This window comes from Maniola hyperantus, chromosome 20 (assembly GCF_902806685.2).
Source record: "Maniola hyperantus chromosome 20, iAphHyp1.2, whole genome shotgun sequence".
NCBI lineage: Eukaryota > Metazoa > Arthropoda > Insecta > Lepidoptera > Nymphalidae > Maniola > Maniola hyperantus.
Window position 1 is genome coordinate 4,711,209 of NC_048555.1, and position 15,079 is coordinate 4,726,287.

General features: G+C 36.1%; 1 protein-coding gene across 8 annotated transcripts in view; it reads right to left on the minus strand.

Moving 5' to 3' along the window:
• Pde8 (phosphodiesterase 8) overlaps positions 1–15,079 on the minus strand; it is a 200,643-nt gene that overhangs the window by 90,133 nt on the left and 95,431 nt on the right. The window contains exon 1 of one of the 8 annotated variants that reach the window (XM_069505279.1): positions 3,652–3,840. The exons of 6 other annotated variants lie outside the window; for them this stretch is intronic. In XM_069505279.1, coding sequence (XP_069361380.1) covers positions 3,652–3,724 — 73 coding nt within the window. In that variant the 5' untranslated portion in view covers positions 3,725–3,840. Of the gene's footprint in view, positions 1–3,651; positions 3,841–15,079 lie in introns of those variants that run through there. One more of the 8 variants, XM_069505280.1, reaches the window with a different exon arrangement.

Sequence of the window (15,079 nt, forward strand, 5' to 3'; positions counted from 1 at the left end):
CAATCTCAAGATTCCTGGACTGACGGGATTGGGTGGATAAGGAAAGCGGAGGACCGTGCAAGGGTGCGCGCTCTTGGGAAGGCCTACGTCCAGCAGTGAACGCAAACCGGCTGATTGATTTATAGCCCAACGAATGGGCATTGACAAGCGGCGAAAGCTGCTGTCGAAAACTGTTATGATTGCAGTTTGTCCATAATTGGTTTGGAGTAAAAAGGTGCTTTTTAACGCTACCGTGAAGTATCGTGAATAGGAATTTATTTAAATAATTAATTATTACTAGATGATGCCCGCGACTTCGTCCGCGTGGATTTATATTTTTAAAATCCCGTGGGAACTCTTCAATTTTCCGGGATAAAAAGTACCTACCCTATGTCCTTTCCCGGGATATAAGCTATAAACTTTGTACCTGTCATCAAAATCGGTTGAACGGTTGGGCTGTGAAAAGCTAGCAGACAGACAGACACACTTTCGCATTTATAATATTATGTATGGAAGTATGGATTATTATTGTAGAGACTTGAGTTATTTTATTTTATTACAATATCAAATCCAATCGAATCTGCACCATCAAAAATTCTCATGAGTTCTTATAAATCTGAGATTACTTTTCATCAATTTATTTTTATTTTCCGAATATTGTTTCTCTGTAAGTATTGCTGTCTGCTGACATACATAATATAGTATATTATGGAGATAGGTTCTTAACTTGCAATAAGATTATAAAATGTAAGGAGCTATAGGTACAGGCGCAAATTTCTTGTACACCATTTGCACAATGAACCAGTTTTTTTTTTAAATTAAAAGCCAAGGTTAAGTATTTGAGACAGTTTAAACTTGTAATATTTCATACATAATCTTCGTGTAATAAGTCAAGGTTACAATTTTGATCAAGACCAAACTTTGTACCACTTACTTATTTAATGTTAATGCATTTTACTTGTATAAACTTACCTACCTATGTTTGCCTAAATTTACGGACAATGACTAACAAAAAAGTGAATTTTAATATAAATAATACACTAGATGATGCCCGCTACTTCGTTCGCGTGGATTTTTCATCATAAAAATTCATCATTTTAAAATCCAGTGGAAACTTCTTGATTTTCCGGGATAAAATGTAGCCTATGTCCTTTCCCTTAATGTAAGCTAACCTTGTACCAAATTTCATCAAAAACTGTTGCGCCGTGAAAAGCTAGCAGACAGACAGACGGACGGAAGGACGGACGGACAGACAGACAGACAGACAGACAGTATGGAAGTATGGATGAATAATGCACTTTTGTGCTAGGAGAAACTTTGACCTTTGGAAAATGATGTAGACAAGGATAGAGATAGAGATATATGGAGTGAGATCTCTCTCTGTATATGTCTCTATCTCTAACGACTACACACTTTATAAGGAGATATCTTGGATAAGCTTAGATAACAACCCCTCTGTGTCTGTTGTGTAAAGCTTTGCTTATGATAAGTAAGTAGGTACATCATCCTCATCATCCTCAACCGATAGACGTCCACTGCTGGACAAAGGTCTCTTGTAGGGACTTCCACACGCCACGTTCTTGCGCCGCATGACGCCAACGGCTACGACTCGTTTGTGGTCGTCTATCCACCTAATGAGAGGTCTGCCAATGGGGTCTGGGGTTTCCAGTGTGAGGTCAACATTGTAGAACCTTGGGTTTCCAACGACTATTGGTTTTTCGAACAATGTGCCGCAGCATAATAACATCAGGGGGCTCTGTAAACCATACTTTTTACCAAGATGTAGGGTTTGTAGAGTCAGGGCTTATAAGAAGAGCTATTTGTTATTTATTGTTATAACTGTGGTACAGTCAATAGCACTTAATATCTATATACTTTGAACTTGGGACAGGCCCCATGGGCTGCACAAATCGAAACTCAGCTATGGGCTTGGCTCTACTGGAGATCTCAGTGAAAGCATTATGAACTTGTGAGTCTTGGCAACCTTTACAAGAAATGTTTTTGGTGGGATCTAATGTATTTTTCTAAGTTTGTTTGTTTTCGTGTAAATTCAATTCAAACTGAATTGCATGTCATTCCAATTCAGTGTTGAACGCGTTAGCTTTTTGGCTGTCTATTTTTGCGTGATAGTTTTTTCAAAGCAAACTCAGAAGTGCTTGTCCGGAAATCGAACCTGCGTCCCGTTAGTAAAACCAACAGTTAAACCACGCTAATTTATTACGAGTGGTTTTTAATCGTTTATCGCCGCATAAATCTTTTGAAATGTTGACTTCGGCCTTTCGAACCATATTTTAAATTCCGCGAATGATCACTGATTGGACACTCATTGCTACTCTTTACTTTGCATTAAATGTACATAAGTCTTCAGTACTGAATATTGATACAAAGCGAAATACATTACAAATTACAAGTACTTAAGTAACTATTTCGTAAGACATTTTTTTTACGTAAACTTTTGTGGGGCAGACGTGTTCTGGAGTGGAGACCGGCGTACCGGTAAGCGCAGTGTGGGACGACCAGCCCGCTGCGCTTTTGCAAAGGCCTATGTCTAGTTGCGGACGCAAACAGGCTAATGGATTGTATTGGATTTGTAAAAGGCGCAATTTGCCCCTAAATGACATTACAATTTACTAGGTTCAATATAATATCAGTATGGATATATGCTTACATTATCGACTTAACCTTTCAAATCCATAAAGTTAGGAAATCCGCTTATAGGCTTTACTAAAAGATTGCGGAACTTTCAATCATTTTAATTTATTAAACCTATTCAGAGTAAATAAAATTATGTATTGGTATTAGAAACCTAACTAAGTAGGTCTCTATCCCCATACTTACAACAGTTCTATAAGGGTTTGTTTTGACCTAGGATAATTGTTTCTGTAGGTATTACAAACAAAATTGGTAGGTACTTATTACATTTTGATAAAGTACTTCGGTAGGTAGGTTTGATCAAAATATTTCAGCCGAGATAATCTGACAACAAAATTGAATTCAAATATCTTTTGTTACATACATTTTTTCAGCCTTGTCAGCTTTTCCTCAGTGTTTAATTTTATATAAAAGAAGGTAATCGTTTTTGAATAGTCAAATTAAATGGAATAAAAGAAGAAAGAAATAATCTATTAGTGCCAAATCAAAATGTAATCAAATCCAGAGATGTAATACGAATTTTTTAAAAAAAGCAACATATCAGAAAAGGGCCTGTTGAAAGAACCTTTTTGGAATGTTGGCGAGGGAAGGCAGAAAAACATGGCGGGAAACGATGAACACCGTAAAAAGGGTTGACTGTTTAACGTTGTACTGTAGGCAATGGGAAAAAGAATATTATAAGTAGGTATAATGGTAGGTAGGTATATTGAGTTAATACAGTAGGTATATTTAATTAGTATTAGGTGTTTTATTTAGGTGTATATTATACTTTATTGAAGGAATTATAATGTAAGTATATAGCTTTGTCATAGGTGTCTACAGTTTTAAAAAGTCAATAATAATTTCAAAGAAAAAAGTTTAGAATATCTATATTATATAGTTTTTCAACTTCGTATCCCTTAATTGGTAAGAAGTTTAACGTAACATTAAAACCTACTACCTCATATTTTGGTAAGAGTTATTGTACCTACTTATACTGTCTAATCTAGTACCTACCTACCTAATCATTATCTTAATTACCTGTGTCGTTTTCATCACTTCCACGTCTTTGCAGCCACCGCTGCACTATTTCAATACTTTCGCCAGCCAACATTATTCTTGCACATTTTTACATGCCTCACCATCCTTCACACTGACACACATTTTGTTCTATTCCACATACACAACTAAAATTGACATCAAAATCATCAAAACACTGCAATCACGCGCGATATCCACTAAAAAATAAATAAAAAGGCAATACCCGTTTATTTACTAGGTTTTTAAAACTCCAAACATTTTGCCAGTACAATTCAACTCATCGGCACTACGAATTTAAAAAATCCATTACCTATGTAATTATTAATTTAATAAATCAAAGCCCGCAAAAAATCGTGTTTAAAAAATATGTCGATATGACACACACAGCGCGTTCAAACTTCAAATATCGAATTAATTAAATGATATTCGTCGACAGCCGAGTGTAAACAGCGAGTAGAACGTGATACCAATTTATTCGTACAGCTAAGCATTATCGCTTTCCGCGTAATTTTTAACCCTAATGCCAGGTTTATAAGGCTTAATTTCACATTCACTGTTTTACGATTTTGATGCTGTAGCGCGGAGTTAGTAAGGCAGCCGGTTAAGTAATGGCCGTCAACTCAAGTAAGTCAGATCGAAGAAGGGGGGTGAATGTAGGACGAGAGTCATGTAAGCATAATATTAACTGGAAGAGACACGAAACTTTGCTCTTAATAGGTATTTGATGTGCACGTATCGTTGCAAAATGAACTCGTTTCGGCCCTTTCATACATATTTTGTATGCAGGATGAAAATCGTTTTATTCGTCAAATGTAGGCCCTTGCTACACGCGTACCTACTTGTTGTGAAATTGTCTCGCTGCCAAGTGTTTCACAGAAGAAAATACCCATGAGGCTTTATTAAGTAGATGTATAAACAAAGATAGTCATGGTACGGATAGTGGACAGTGTGCAATCTTACACTTAATTCAAAAAAAATTAACATAAAAATTACAAAATGTAAAAAAATTATAATTACACTTAATATATATAAGTTAGTGTATAAGTTATACCTAATAATTATAAGCTTTTACCCGCGATTTCACCAGTGAAGATATTGTCCTATAATGATCCCATGGGAACTGTTGTATTCGGGATACAAAATATTGTGCTTAATCTGTCTCTATCTCTCTGCAAAATTTCGTAAACTGGTTCAACGGTTGAACCGTGAAAATGTAACAGACAGACACACTTTCGTATTTTTAATTTGAGTGTGGATTACTTGATTAAAGAAGACTTTGACCAAGTCAAGCACGGGAGTGTAATATGGGACACGACCATTTAATTGCTACATTGTATGAAACACGAATCTTTACAAAAAAAAACAAAAATCTTCCACGTGAAAGTTGTAGAGCCACGTATTAAAGTTTTATTAGTCACAGTTTCAATACAATTATGTCTCTTCGAATTAAATCATTGATTCAGAAGTGATAGATATAAACAGGTCTGACAGCCTTTTTTTATTTACTCTGTTAAATATAAAATTAACACGATCAAACAAAAATATACACTTGTATTAATCGTGCGACTTCCTCCGCGTTGATTTTCTCTTTTTAAAGATTCTGGTGAAACATCTCAAAATCCTTCCTTATTCCTTGAGTACCCTAGGGGATCCTCTAGGGTCATATTCCTCATTGCTAAGGGTTGTGACTTGTGGCTCGATTCTTTTTGAAAGTGAGTTTTCTTGGCATCATCATCATCGACCCTCGCCCGCTGGCCTAGTGAGCACGGGTCTCCTCTTAGAATGAGAAGAATTTGGCCATAGGGCACCACGCTGGACATGTGCGGATTGGCAGTCTGCACACACTTGAGAGCATTATGGAGAACTCTCATGCATGCAGGTTCTCTCACGATGTTTTCCTTTACCGTTAAAGCTTAGTTAAGTGCCTAAAATGCTTATAACACCGAAAAGTTAGAGTTGTGTGCCCGGGATCGAACCCCTGACCCCCCGAAGGTTTTAATCACTAGGCTATAATAATTATATACATAATATTATATTAGTAGAAATACCGGTTATTGGAATTACGGTAAAATTGAATGCAAACACTCAATAAATTTAATAATTACGTAATTCTCGGCGCCAGCGGTGAGGTTTTAAATTATGTAGAGTATGCGAAACCATTTTTACCGTTTATAAAAATAACGGTAAAAATAAAAACGTTTAAACCTTTGGATACTACTAAAACCAATCCACATACTCGTAGGTCAGATGTGAATTTTATAGATAAAAACCAAACTGGTTTCGCTGAGCTTGTAGGTATAATATAAATAAACAATTTTGCTCGTTACATTTTTGCACATATCTACCTAGTTTAAAATTAATATTCTTTAGTAAGTTAAACAGGTCAAGGAGACAATAAATACCTATTAATTTTGACATTTTGTTGAATACTAACAAGTTTATGCTATCATGCATGTTTGTAGAGGATTGCATATTACCTCTACATTGAAACCTAAAACCCGACTATGATGGTCTTAAAATAAACGCAGATTATATTATAGTAAAATTGGTTTTCTGTCGCTTGGTATATTTAAATAGTATAATACTATAATTATATTTATGACCTCAGTATTTTTTCCTCTTTCATTTGACATTCCACTCAATACAATAGCATTTTTTTTAAATACACTCCACTTTTTTGGATGTTACATCCGTCGGATTGATTTTTTCGTATAAAATGTAGTCTATATGTCACCCGGACCATAACAACGAATCAGTTGACACCTCATTCATCAAAATCGGCTCCGTCTACAGTGGATAACACATAGATACAGACAGACATACGTACATATATACATACATACATAGACTGCCAAAATCATAACCCTTTGCTTTGCCGTAGTCGGGTAAAAAGAAAAGTGCTGACACATCAACGCCCAGCCCAAACCGTTGGATCTAGAAAGCTGAAATTTTGCACAGAGGTTCCCTTTATAATGTAGATACAACGAATAAGGCTGGATTTTCCAATTTCCACGGCTTAGGTAGTAAAAAATTATCAAAACAAATTAACTTAGCACCTAGTATTTAAATAATGTAATTTTTTTTGTATGATACTGTTGGTGGTTCAATAAAAAAATGTACGGTCGCTAGTAGGTTTAGAATATACGTCGAATGTTAGTAAGTCTCTACCAACATGAAAATGTTTCAATTCTATCACTTCTTGCAAGTTGTAGGCATATGTAAGTATTAGGTAATAAGGTAACCTATAATGCGTTCGCTGCAAGTACTTTATCAGCTAGTCCAGCCTAGCTAGTTTATACCAGAGCGTCTATTAAATCATTCACTAGGTAGGTAATTGCATACGGGTTTATGTACGATACGATACCCGTTATTGATTTCATCAATAGCATAGTTTATTATTAGAAACCTGTGATAGCCTAGTGGTTAGGACGTCCACTTTCTAATCGGAGGTCGATCCCAGGCACGCACCTCTAACTTTTCGGAGTTATGTGCGTTTTAAGTAATTAAGTATGGCTTGACGGTGAATTAAAACATCGCAAGGAAACCTGCATGTCTGAGAGTTCTCCATAATGTTTTCAAAGGCATGAAGTCTACCAATCCACACATGGCCAGCGTGGGAGACTATGGCCAAAACCCTTCTCACTCGGCCCGTGCTCATGATGATGATGATAGTTTATTATTGATATTTCACATTATAAGTAGGCATTTCTAAACTAGTCAATGTCAACGTCTCTTATGCAGCAAGTAATTCGTAAAGTATAAAAAATTTACCCGATTAGGTACTTACACACTAGTCTTTCAAAAATACTAGTGAAGAACGGTTACCTAGTATTTAAAATTACATACGAGTATTTTCCAAATCTACAAAATAGAATCTTTTAAATTCAAATTTCAAGAAAATTTCCGTTCTTCCTAATTAAATTAAATAAGTAAATCGTAGGTATCGTTATAGGTAATTATAAAAAAAAAACCAGCCAAGTACGAGGTCAGACTCGCGCAACGAGGATCCCTTTTGGCATTTTGCACGATAAATCTATTTTTGAATGTACATTTAAAGCCTTTTTCATAATATGATACCCCACTTGGTATAGTAATCTTACTTTAAAACTTGAAAATACTAAGCATTTGTTCATGAACACATTTTAATTTTTTTTTTGTGATATAACCATAAATTCACGGTTTTCGGATTGTTTCCTTTACTTGTGCTATAAGAGCCTACCTACCTGCCACATTTCATGCTTCTAGGTCAACGAGAAGTACCCTTATAAGTTTTCTTGACAGACGGACGACAGAAAGACAGACAGACAGACAACAAAGTGATCCTATAAGGCGTTCCTTGTTTCTTTTTGAGGTACGGAAGCGTAAAAATTACATTTAAATAATAATAATTGGACGTAACATCGCGTATTCAGTCTTTGAGATTGTTTGACACGTTCGTGAAAGCCAATGACACCTCTTATCAAAGTGTTACGACTAACTAAGTTGTGGAGAATAATGAGGATACCGATGAACTACAATACAAACAAATGCACACAGCTGTTAAACTCATTACCTTCTATAATCAGGTAAAAGTATACAAGGTTTAACCAGCAAAAACAAAGACAGGTGATAAATATTCTATTAATTAATGCTGATGTTTACAGATAAAGTACCTACCACAAAAAACCGCGATTTAAAAAAAAACTTATGTTTTTAAAAGTTCACAATATATTGCAAATAAAAAATTTGACTGATGCTAGAAGTCAACGAACGTTAAGTAAATAGGAGTCAATGCCGCGTCATAGGTAGGGTATTGACCCGAGTTTTACACACCATACATTGCGGGTTTGAAAAATACTAAATCACTAAAACTACAAGATAAGACAAATGGTTATTGGTATTGGATTGTGTTTATAATAACCCTAAGTTTTTGCTAGCGATCTGTATACACTTGTATAATAAATAATGATAGAACTCAGACATATCGGCGTCATTTGTGATAGCATGTCCGCGTCCATGATAAGACAATCTTGTTAGCGTCGGGCCTTGCTCTGTTTACATAATACTTACAATATTTCTCTTATCCATTTTATTACTTAACCATACTAATAAGTGGTTCCGTTCACGTTTGTAACTATTTTTTTGTAACCAGCTTCGAAATAAGATTAATACTTCACCATTTCGTTACTGGTTATTAATTAAGAAAATTTTATCCGGTTTGGTAACGGAATAAGATTAAAATTACGTCATTTCGTATTTTTTTTTTTAAAGAATATTAGCCTGTAATAATGACTAATATTCCCCTTTCCTCTCCAATTAAGCGTCAGGCTTGTGCTAGGAGTAGTTACGACAATAGTGCAACGGGCGGGGTTTGAACCGTCGACGTTTTCGGTTTTCAGTCCACTCCTTTACCGGTTGAGCTATTGAGGCTCAAAATAATGTTTGAAATGCTTGAAATTTGTGTAACAAAAATTAATGTGTTTTTGTAACTGGTTACGACGAAACACCGTAATTTTAATCTTATTCCGTTATGAACCCGGATAAAATGTTTTCTTGATTAATAACCAGTTACGAAAAGGCGATGTATTAATCTTATTACGTAGCTAGTTATGAAAAAAGTTACCACCGTGGACGGAACCTAGTAAGAGTTTGTGTCTATGTCTTTTAACATATTTTAACGAAATTCTGTACAGAGTCTGTGGCAGAGACAGCTTACATCATTACATCCCTGGATTATCTGTCAAACATTTAAAATGGTTGCTATTTTCCACCCTCTCCTTCTGATTTATATTACACTAGCTTATGCTCGCGACGTCGTCCGCGTGGACTACATAAATTTCAAACCCCTATTTCACCCCCTTAGGGGTTGAATTTTCAAAAATCCTTTCTTAGCGGATGCCTACGTCCTAATAGCTATCTGCATGCCAAATTTCAGCCCGATCTGTCCAGTAGTTTGAGCTGTGCGTTGATAGATCAGTCAGTCAGTCAGTCATTCAGTCAGTCAGTCAGTCAGTCAGTCAGTCAGTCACCTTTTCCTTTTATATATATTTAGACTACCGTCATGTCTACAGATCCTACCGTCATGTCTACATAGGAACGTGTCGAGAAGAGCCGTGAGAGCCTAGTGGTTAAGAAGAAAACCCCCTAATCAGAAGCTCGGGGCTTCGATCCCGGGCACGGACTTCTAGCTTTTCGGAGGTATATGCGTTTTAAGCATTTCAATATCACTTGTTTTAACGGTGAAAGAAAACATCGTGAGGAAATCTGCATGTTTGAGAGTTCTCCATAATGTTTTCAAAGGTGTGTGAAGTCTACCAATCCGCACTTGGCCCGCTTTTTGCGGACTATGGCCTAAACTCTACTTATTCTGGGAGGAGACCAGTTCTCAGTAGTGAGCCGGTGATGGGTTGATCATGATGATGATGAAATAGAAACTAGTAGGTATACAAAAAGCGAATAAAAAAGATACAACATTTTTATTTGTAAATATTTATCCAATTACTTTAGCGTAATAGAGTTTGTAGAGTTCATTCCTGCGACTGCCAAAGGGAAATTGAATGTTTTCCTGACCTCACCAATCTCCGAGCACGAATTTCAATTGGAAATAGTATATTAGGTAAACATAAATTATTATCTACCACAGAGCAGCAAGAAATCGTAAGCGTTGGCATCCATATGTGGTAGACATCCAATCTAATCGCACGAAACGTTTTTGCTCAACGCTTCTGTCTGATACGAACCGTCAAGGTTTGGGGTCTCCATTACGGCGTCTATGTTTCCGACCACGTTTAACTTGAGTAACTTCAAGGCAAGAGAGAATAAGCATCTTCTAGGAAAGCGCGCTGCAACTTAGACCTCATCATTGCTTTCAAAGCATTATATATTATAAAAAAATCTTGTAGTATCTAGGATGTCTACGGACGGACTGAGATCAAGGTACAAAAGTTATTCAAAATTCAAATCATTTGTTCAAAGTTGGTGTTATTGTAAGCACTCTTTTTAATAGTCGGGAATACAAATGATAGTGGTGATAATTTTAGTTACGTTAACTTAAAACTAAAGCTACGAACTATTGGATTTGGTAACTCCGGACCATGAATAAAGGACACAGATGGGTGGAGAAATTGTAGTTGACACGGACCTAAAAAGGCGAGCAGAGGCCCTTTGACAAGTACTTCACAGGACAGGTCATACTCCGACCAATCACCTAAGAGACTTAAGTATATTTAAACAGTGTCTGGTAACTATACTGTTGCATCCCTGCAAAAATACTGTTTTGACTTCGCAATCAGGTTCAACGAGCCACAATCCACGTTCTATCCTAAGTGCATTGCATAGAAATGGGCATTACTGTAGATAACCCACTAGTTTTTGTTCCTATTTGCATGTCCACCCGGCGCGGTGGAAACTGAAATATGAAAATGGGAACTTTTACGACCGTAGCGCGCCAGTTGAGGAAAATTGCTCGCCGCCTATATTATTCATTCTCTGTTATTCAATTAGAACTGCTCTGTACTAATAACTGTACGCTAACATGGTCGCTAACTATGGATCGCATGAGAAAGCTCAATCATTTAGCGGGCGATGAAGAGAGCTATACCTGGAGTTTCTTTAAGTGATCAAATCAGAATCCAACTCGGCTGGGCAGCGTTCGGAAAGCTTCGAGAATCGAGATGTCTTCTTGTCCAAAATTCCTTGACGTCGTCATCGGTTGACGATGATGATGATTATGGCTACGTACTAAATTAATTTACGCAATAAATTAATTTGTATTCTACAATAATATAATATATTGCGTAATATCAAAGGAGGATTAGGAATTATTCACATTATCACTTGCCGAGCACGAGCCGTGTCACGTCCTACAGGCACGTGTGACCCACAAATTGGTATTTTATATGAAGTATTGGATGATTAGGATAACTAATATTTATTCAATACCTAAGCAATTTCTTTTTGGGTATAAGAACCCAAGTTGAAGTGTCCTAGTCACTGTTGCCTTGAAGATATCTATAATTTGCTTTTCCCTAATTTGCTTAGAAGACAAACAAATCTCAGAAACCTTCTCGGGGAACCGCGCCAGCAGCGTGATTTTCCCGGCGCTTTAGACCTTCTGGACTTATGATTTCATTCTCAGTTTGCGATAATGATTTTAACACGTGTTTTTAGTATGTTACAAATTACTTACCTACACGATGCTTGCGACTTCGCTTCGTCCGCGTATAGATTTAGGTTTTTAAAAACCCCGTGTGATCCCCAAATTTTACGAGATACAAAAAAATAGTCGATGTTCTCCGGAATTTAAGCTATCTCTGTACCAAATTTTGTCAGAATCGGTTAAATGAATGGGCCTTAAAAACACATTTTCGCATTTATAATAATAATAATTATTATTTATTAGTTGGATTAATTTATGTAAACTAATCCAAAAGCTTTTTTTAATTTCTTCTTTTATTTATTTAAGGATTGATTTACATCAGACCGTGCCAGAAATGAGCCCAGTTCGAGTTTTCCAATTTAGTTAGAGAGTTATATCCTAAGTGCATCAGAAGCAGCACGGCTCGAGCCCGGTCTATAATTGTAAAACATCCCTATTTGTATCTAGTTTCTGCATCTATTCAATGATCAACAGTGTACCTAGGAACTTCAATATTTTATATTTAACTTTACGAGCGGAAAGCGCTTGAGAAAAATTACTCGCTATTTATATTTACTCCAACACTTCCTTTTAATTAATTAGTAAGTAGGTACTGTTTTGTGCTAATAAATTTATTTATTAAGAATGTAGCTCTATCTCATATAATGAGCTTCTTTTTTATTTGCATATGACTGAAACAGATATCTGCAAATCTTGCATAATCTAAATATATAAAAGGAAATGGTGACTGACTGACTGACTGACTGATCTATCAACGCACAGCTCAAACTACTGGAGGGATCGGGCTGAAATTTGGCATGCAGATAGCTATTATGACTTAGGTATCATAAGGTAGTTGCTTATATGTATGCTTGCTATTCCGAAGTCGTCATCTTTTCCCTTCTTGCAACATTTTTAAAACGAAACATCTACATTTCATAATATTACAAGTTTTAAACTGTTATATTAATTTCACTTCGTCAGGTTATTGTTATATTACAAGAAACAATGAAGACACGTATTTCATTGTTCTGTGTTATAGGTATCACCTATTTGTACAGTTTTCCGTTTAAAACAAATGCAGCTGTGACATAAAAAGCCAATTTTCATTAGTTTTATTTTTTATTTTTATTTGCACGGTCATCTGTTGCAGTGATAAATAAATATGATATGACTGGACCGTACCGCCAAAGGGAAATTGCCTGTCTCGGCTGCATGTATGAAATATTTCCCTATTCATATTCATTCTATGCAAAACTATTCGATTCGCTTAATGCGAAAATTCTTGGCATGTCGGGTTATGTCTGAAATTCTGAAGCATTGTATTGAAAGCAATTTTATCCCTGAAACATTTAATATAATTAATCTAAATATAGTGAAAGACTTCACAACATAAAACTACAGAGGTATGACCCTCAAGGCGTACGTCTGCGAATTAAATCACACCCATTAATCTTTTCAATTTCCTCTTGTACATAATTATACTTACTAAGAATTTATTTTTTATCTAAAATGTCGTTTTTTTAAAGACATACGACAAAATATCTCTAAGCTAAACCGGTATGAGCTTTAAAATCATCAAAAGACAAATCGCTATTTTAAATATCAGTCCAACACCATTTTGTGGATGTTTAGCGGAAAAATTATTGCCTAATTTGTACTTATCATATTATTTATCTAAATAATGTCAAATTCCAAGAAGGCCTGATAAGGTAGGTATAGACTGACGTCACAATCTTGATGAATAATATCGGTTTTGACGTCATACATACGGAATGAGCCGTTTTCATTATCGATCGATGTATCATCTTCGAAACGTCATTTTTTAATGGATAAGTTACAGTACGCGGCCGAAAGTAAGGTACATTGACATTTAGAAAGAGGTAGCAGATTTGTAGAGCGTTGTCCCTGTCATTGAGACTGACAAAACATCACATAGGTATGAGTGACAGAGACAACGCTCTACAAAGCCGAAATGTCATTCTCAAGGCCGATGTACATTATTTTCGGCAGCGTACACTAAATTACTTGTACGTGGAACTTTCGATTAGTAAGTAAATATAACTTGCCGAAGCACCCAAAGCGTTAAAAATATTTTTTTAAATATTTTTATCTTTTATCAAAGCTTTTAAAACCGACTTCAAAAAGAAGGAAGTTCTCAGTTCGTCGGAATCTTTGTTAAAATTATATTTTTAAAGCAAATTAAAAATATAGGCAGTATAAAATAAAATCCTTCGTCGTCATCTTTGTCATCTTTGGCGTAGATTCGTCCTAACTTTCAGACTGAACAATATTACTTACCATTGAACTCGTTTCTTTACGTAAATCTACTATCAGTGCCCTGATTACGTGACTTTGTAATAATAGAAAGAGTCAGAAATCATGATTAATTCCATTACAACGAAACATGTCTAGAGAAACCCAGAGAAATGTGTTCAACAGAATCTGAAGCATTCGCAAGATGCGTCATGACTCACGAGTTTATCCTCGAGAGGGCACTTGTACGTCGACCTCGCTAGGGCAATAACCGAGAAAACTGAAACCCTGTACAGAGTTTCGTGTGTTGCGGGATCATTTAGACTAGTGCTATCCCACAATCCACCTTAATTCATGAGACTAAGAGTTTTTTTTGTAATCTCAGCAATCGTGTCGAATTCTTCAATGGTCGAGTCCTGTGTGATGTGTCCCTGTGTATCGTTTTTCGTCTAGCCTGAATGAATTGATTTTATCAGATCTCCGCTTACAAACAAAACGCAATAGATCCTACTTGCCGATTAGGTAGGTATTGCAGTAAATTGGTTCACTAAATAATTAACAAAAAATCGTATAATACTTAGATGATCATTTCACAAAAAACGTTTAGAAACTAATCAAATCACAAACGTCGCATTCCGCAAAAATAACATTTTACAAAAAAAACATTAACAAATGTTTTACTTTACAAATGTGCTGAATGTTAAAGTATCGTCGGTAAATTTATTATTTCACCAATTAATTAGTTTTCCAAATTGACGTTGGGGTCTCAAGGTGTTGGAATGGCGAAGTGGAAGACGCAGCGTTGGAAGACCTCCACTAGGTGGACGGACGACATCAGATGGGTCGCAGGGAGTCGCTGGATTCAGACGGCGCAAGACTGTGGCGTGTGGAAATCGCTACAAGGGACCTATGTCCAGCAGTGGACGTCTATCGGTTGATGAGGATGATGACATTTAAAATGACTTATAGTGAGTAGTCAAATTGCGAGCAGTACCATTATGGAAGATAAATGGCGAAGATATCGCGAAGGTCGTCCTCGTTACGAGCACCATCAAT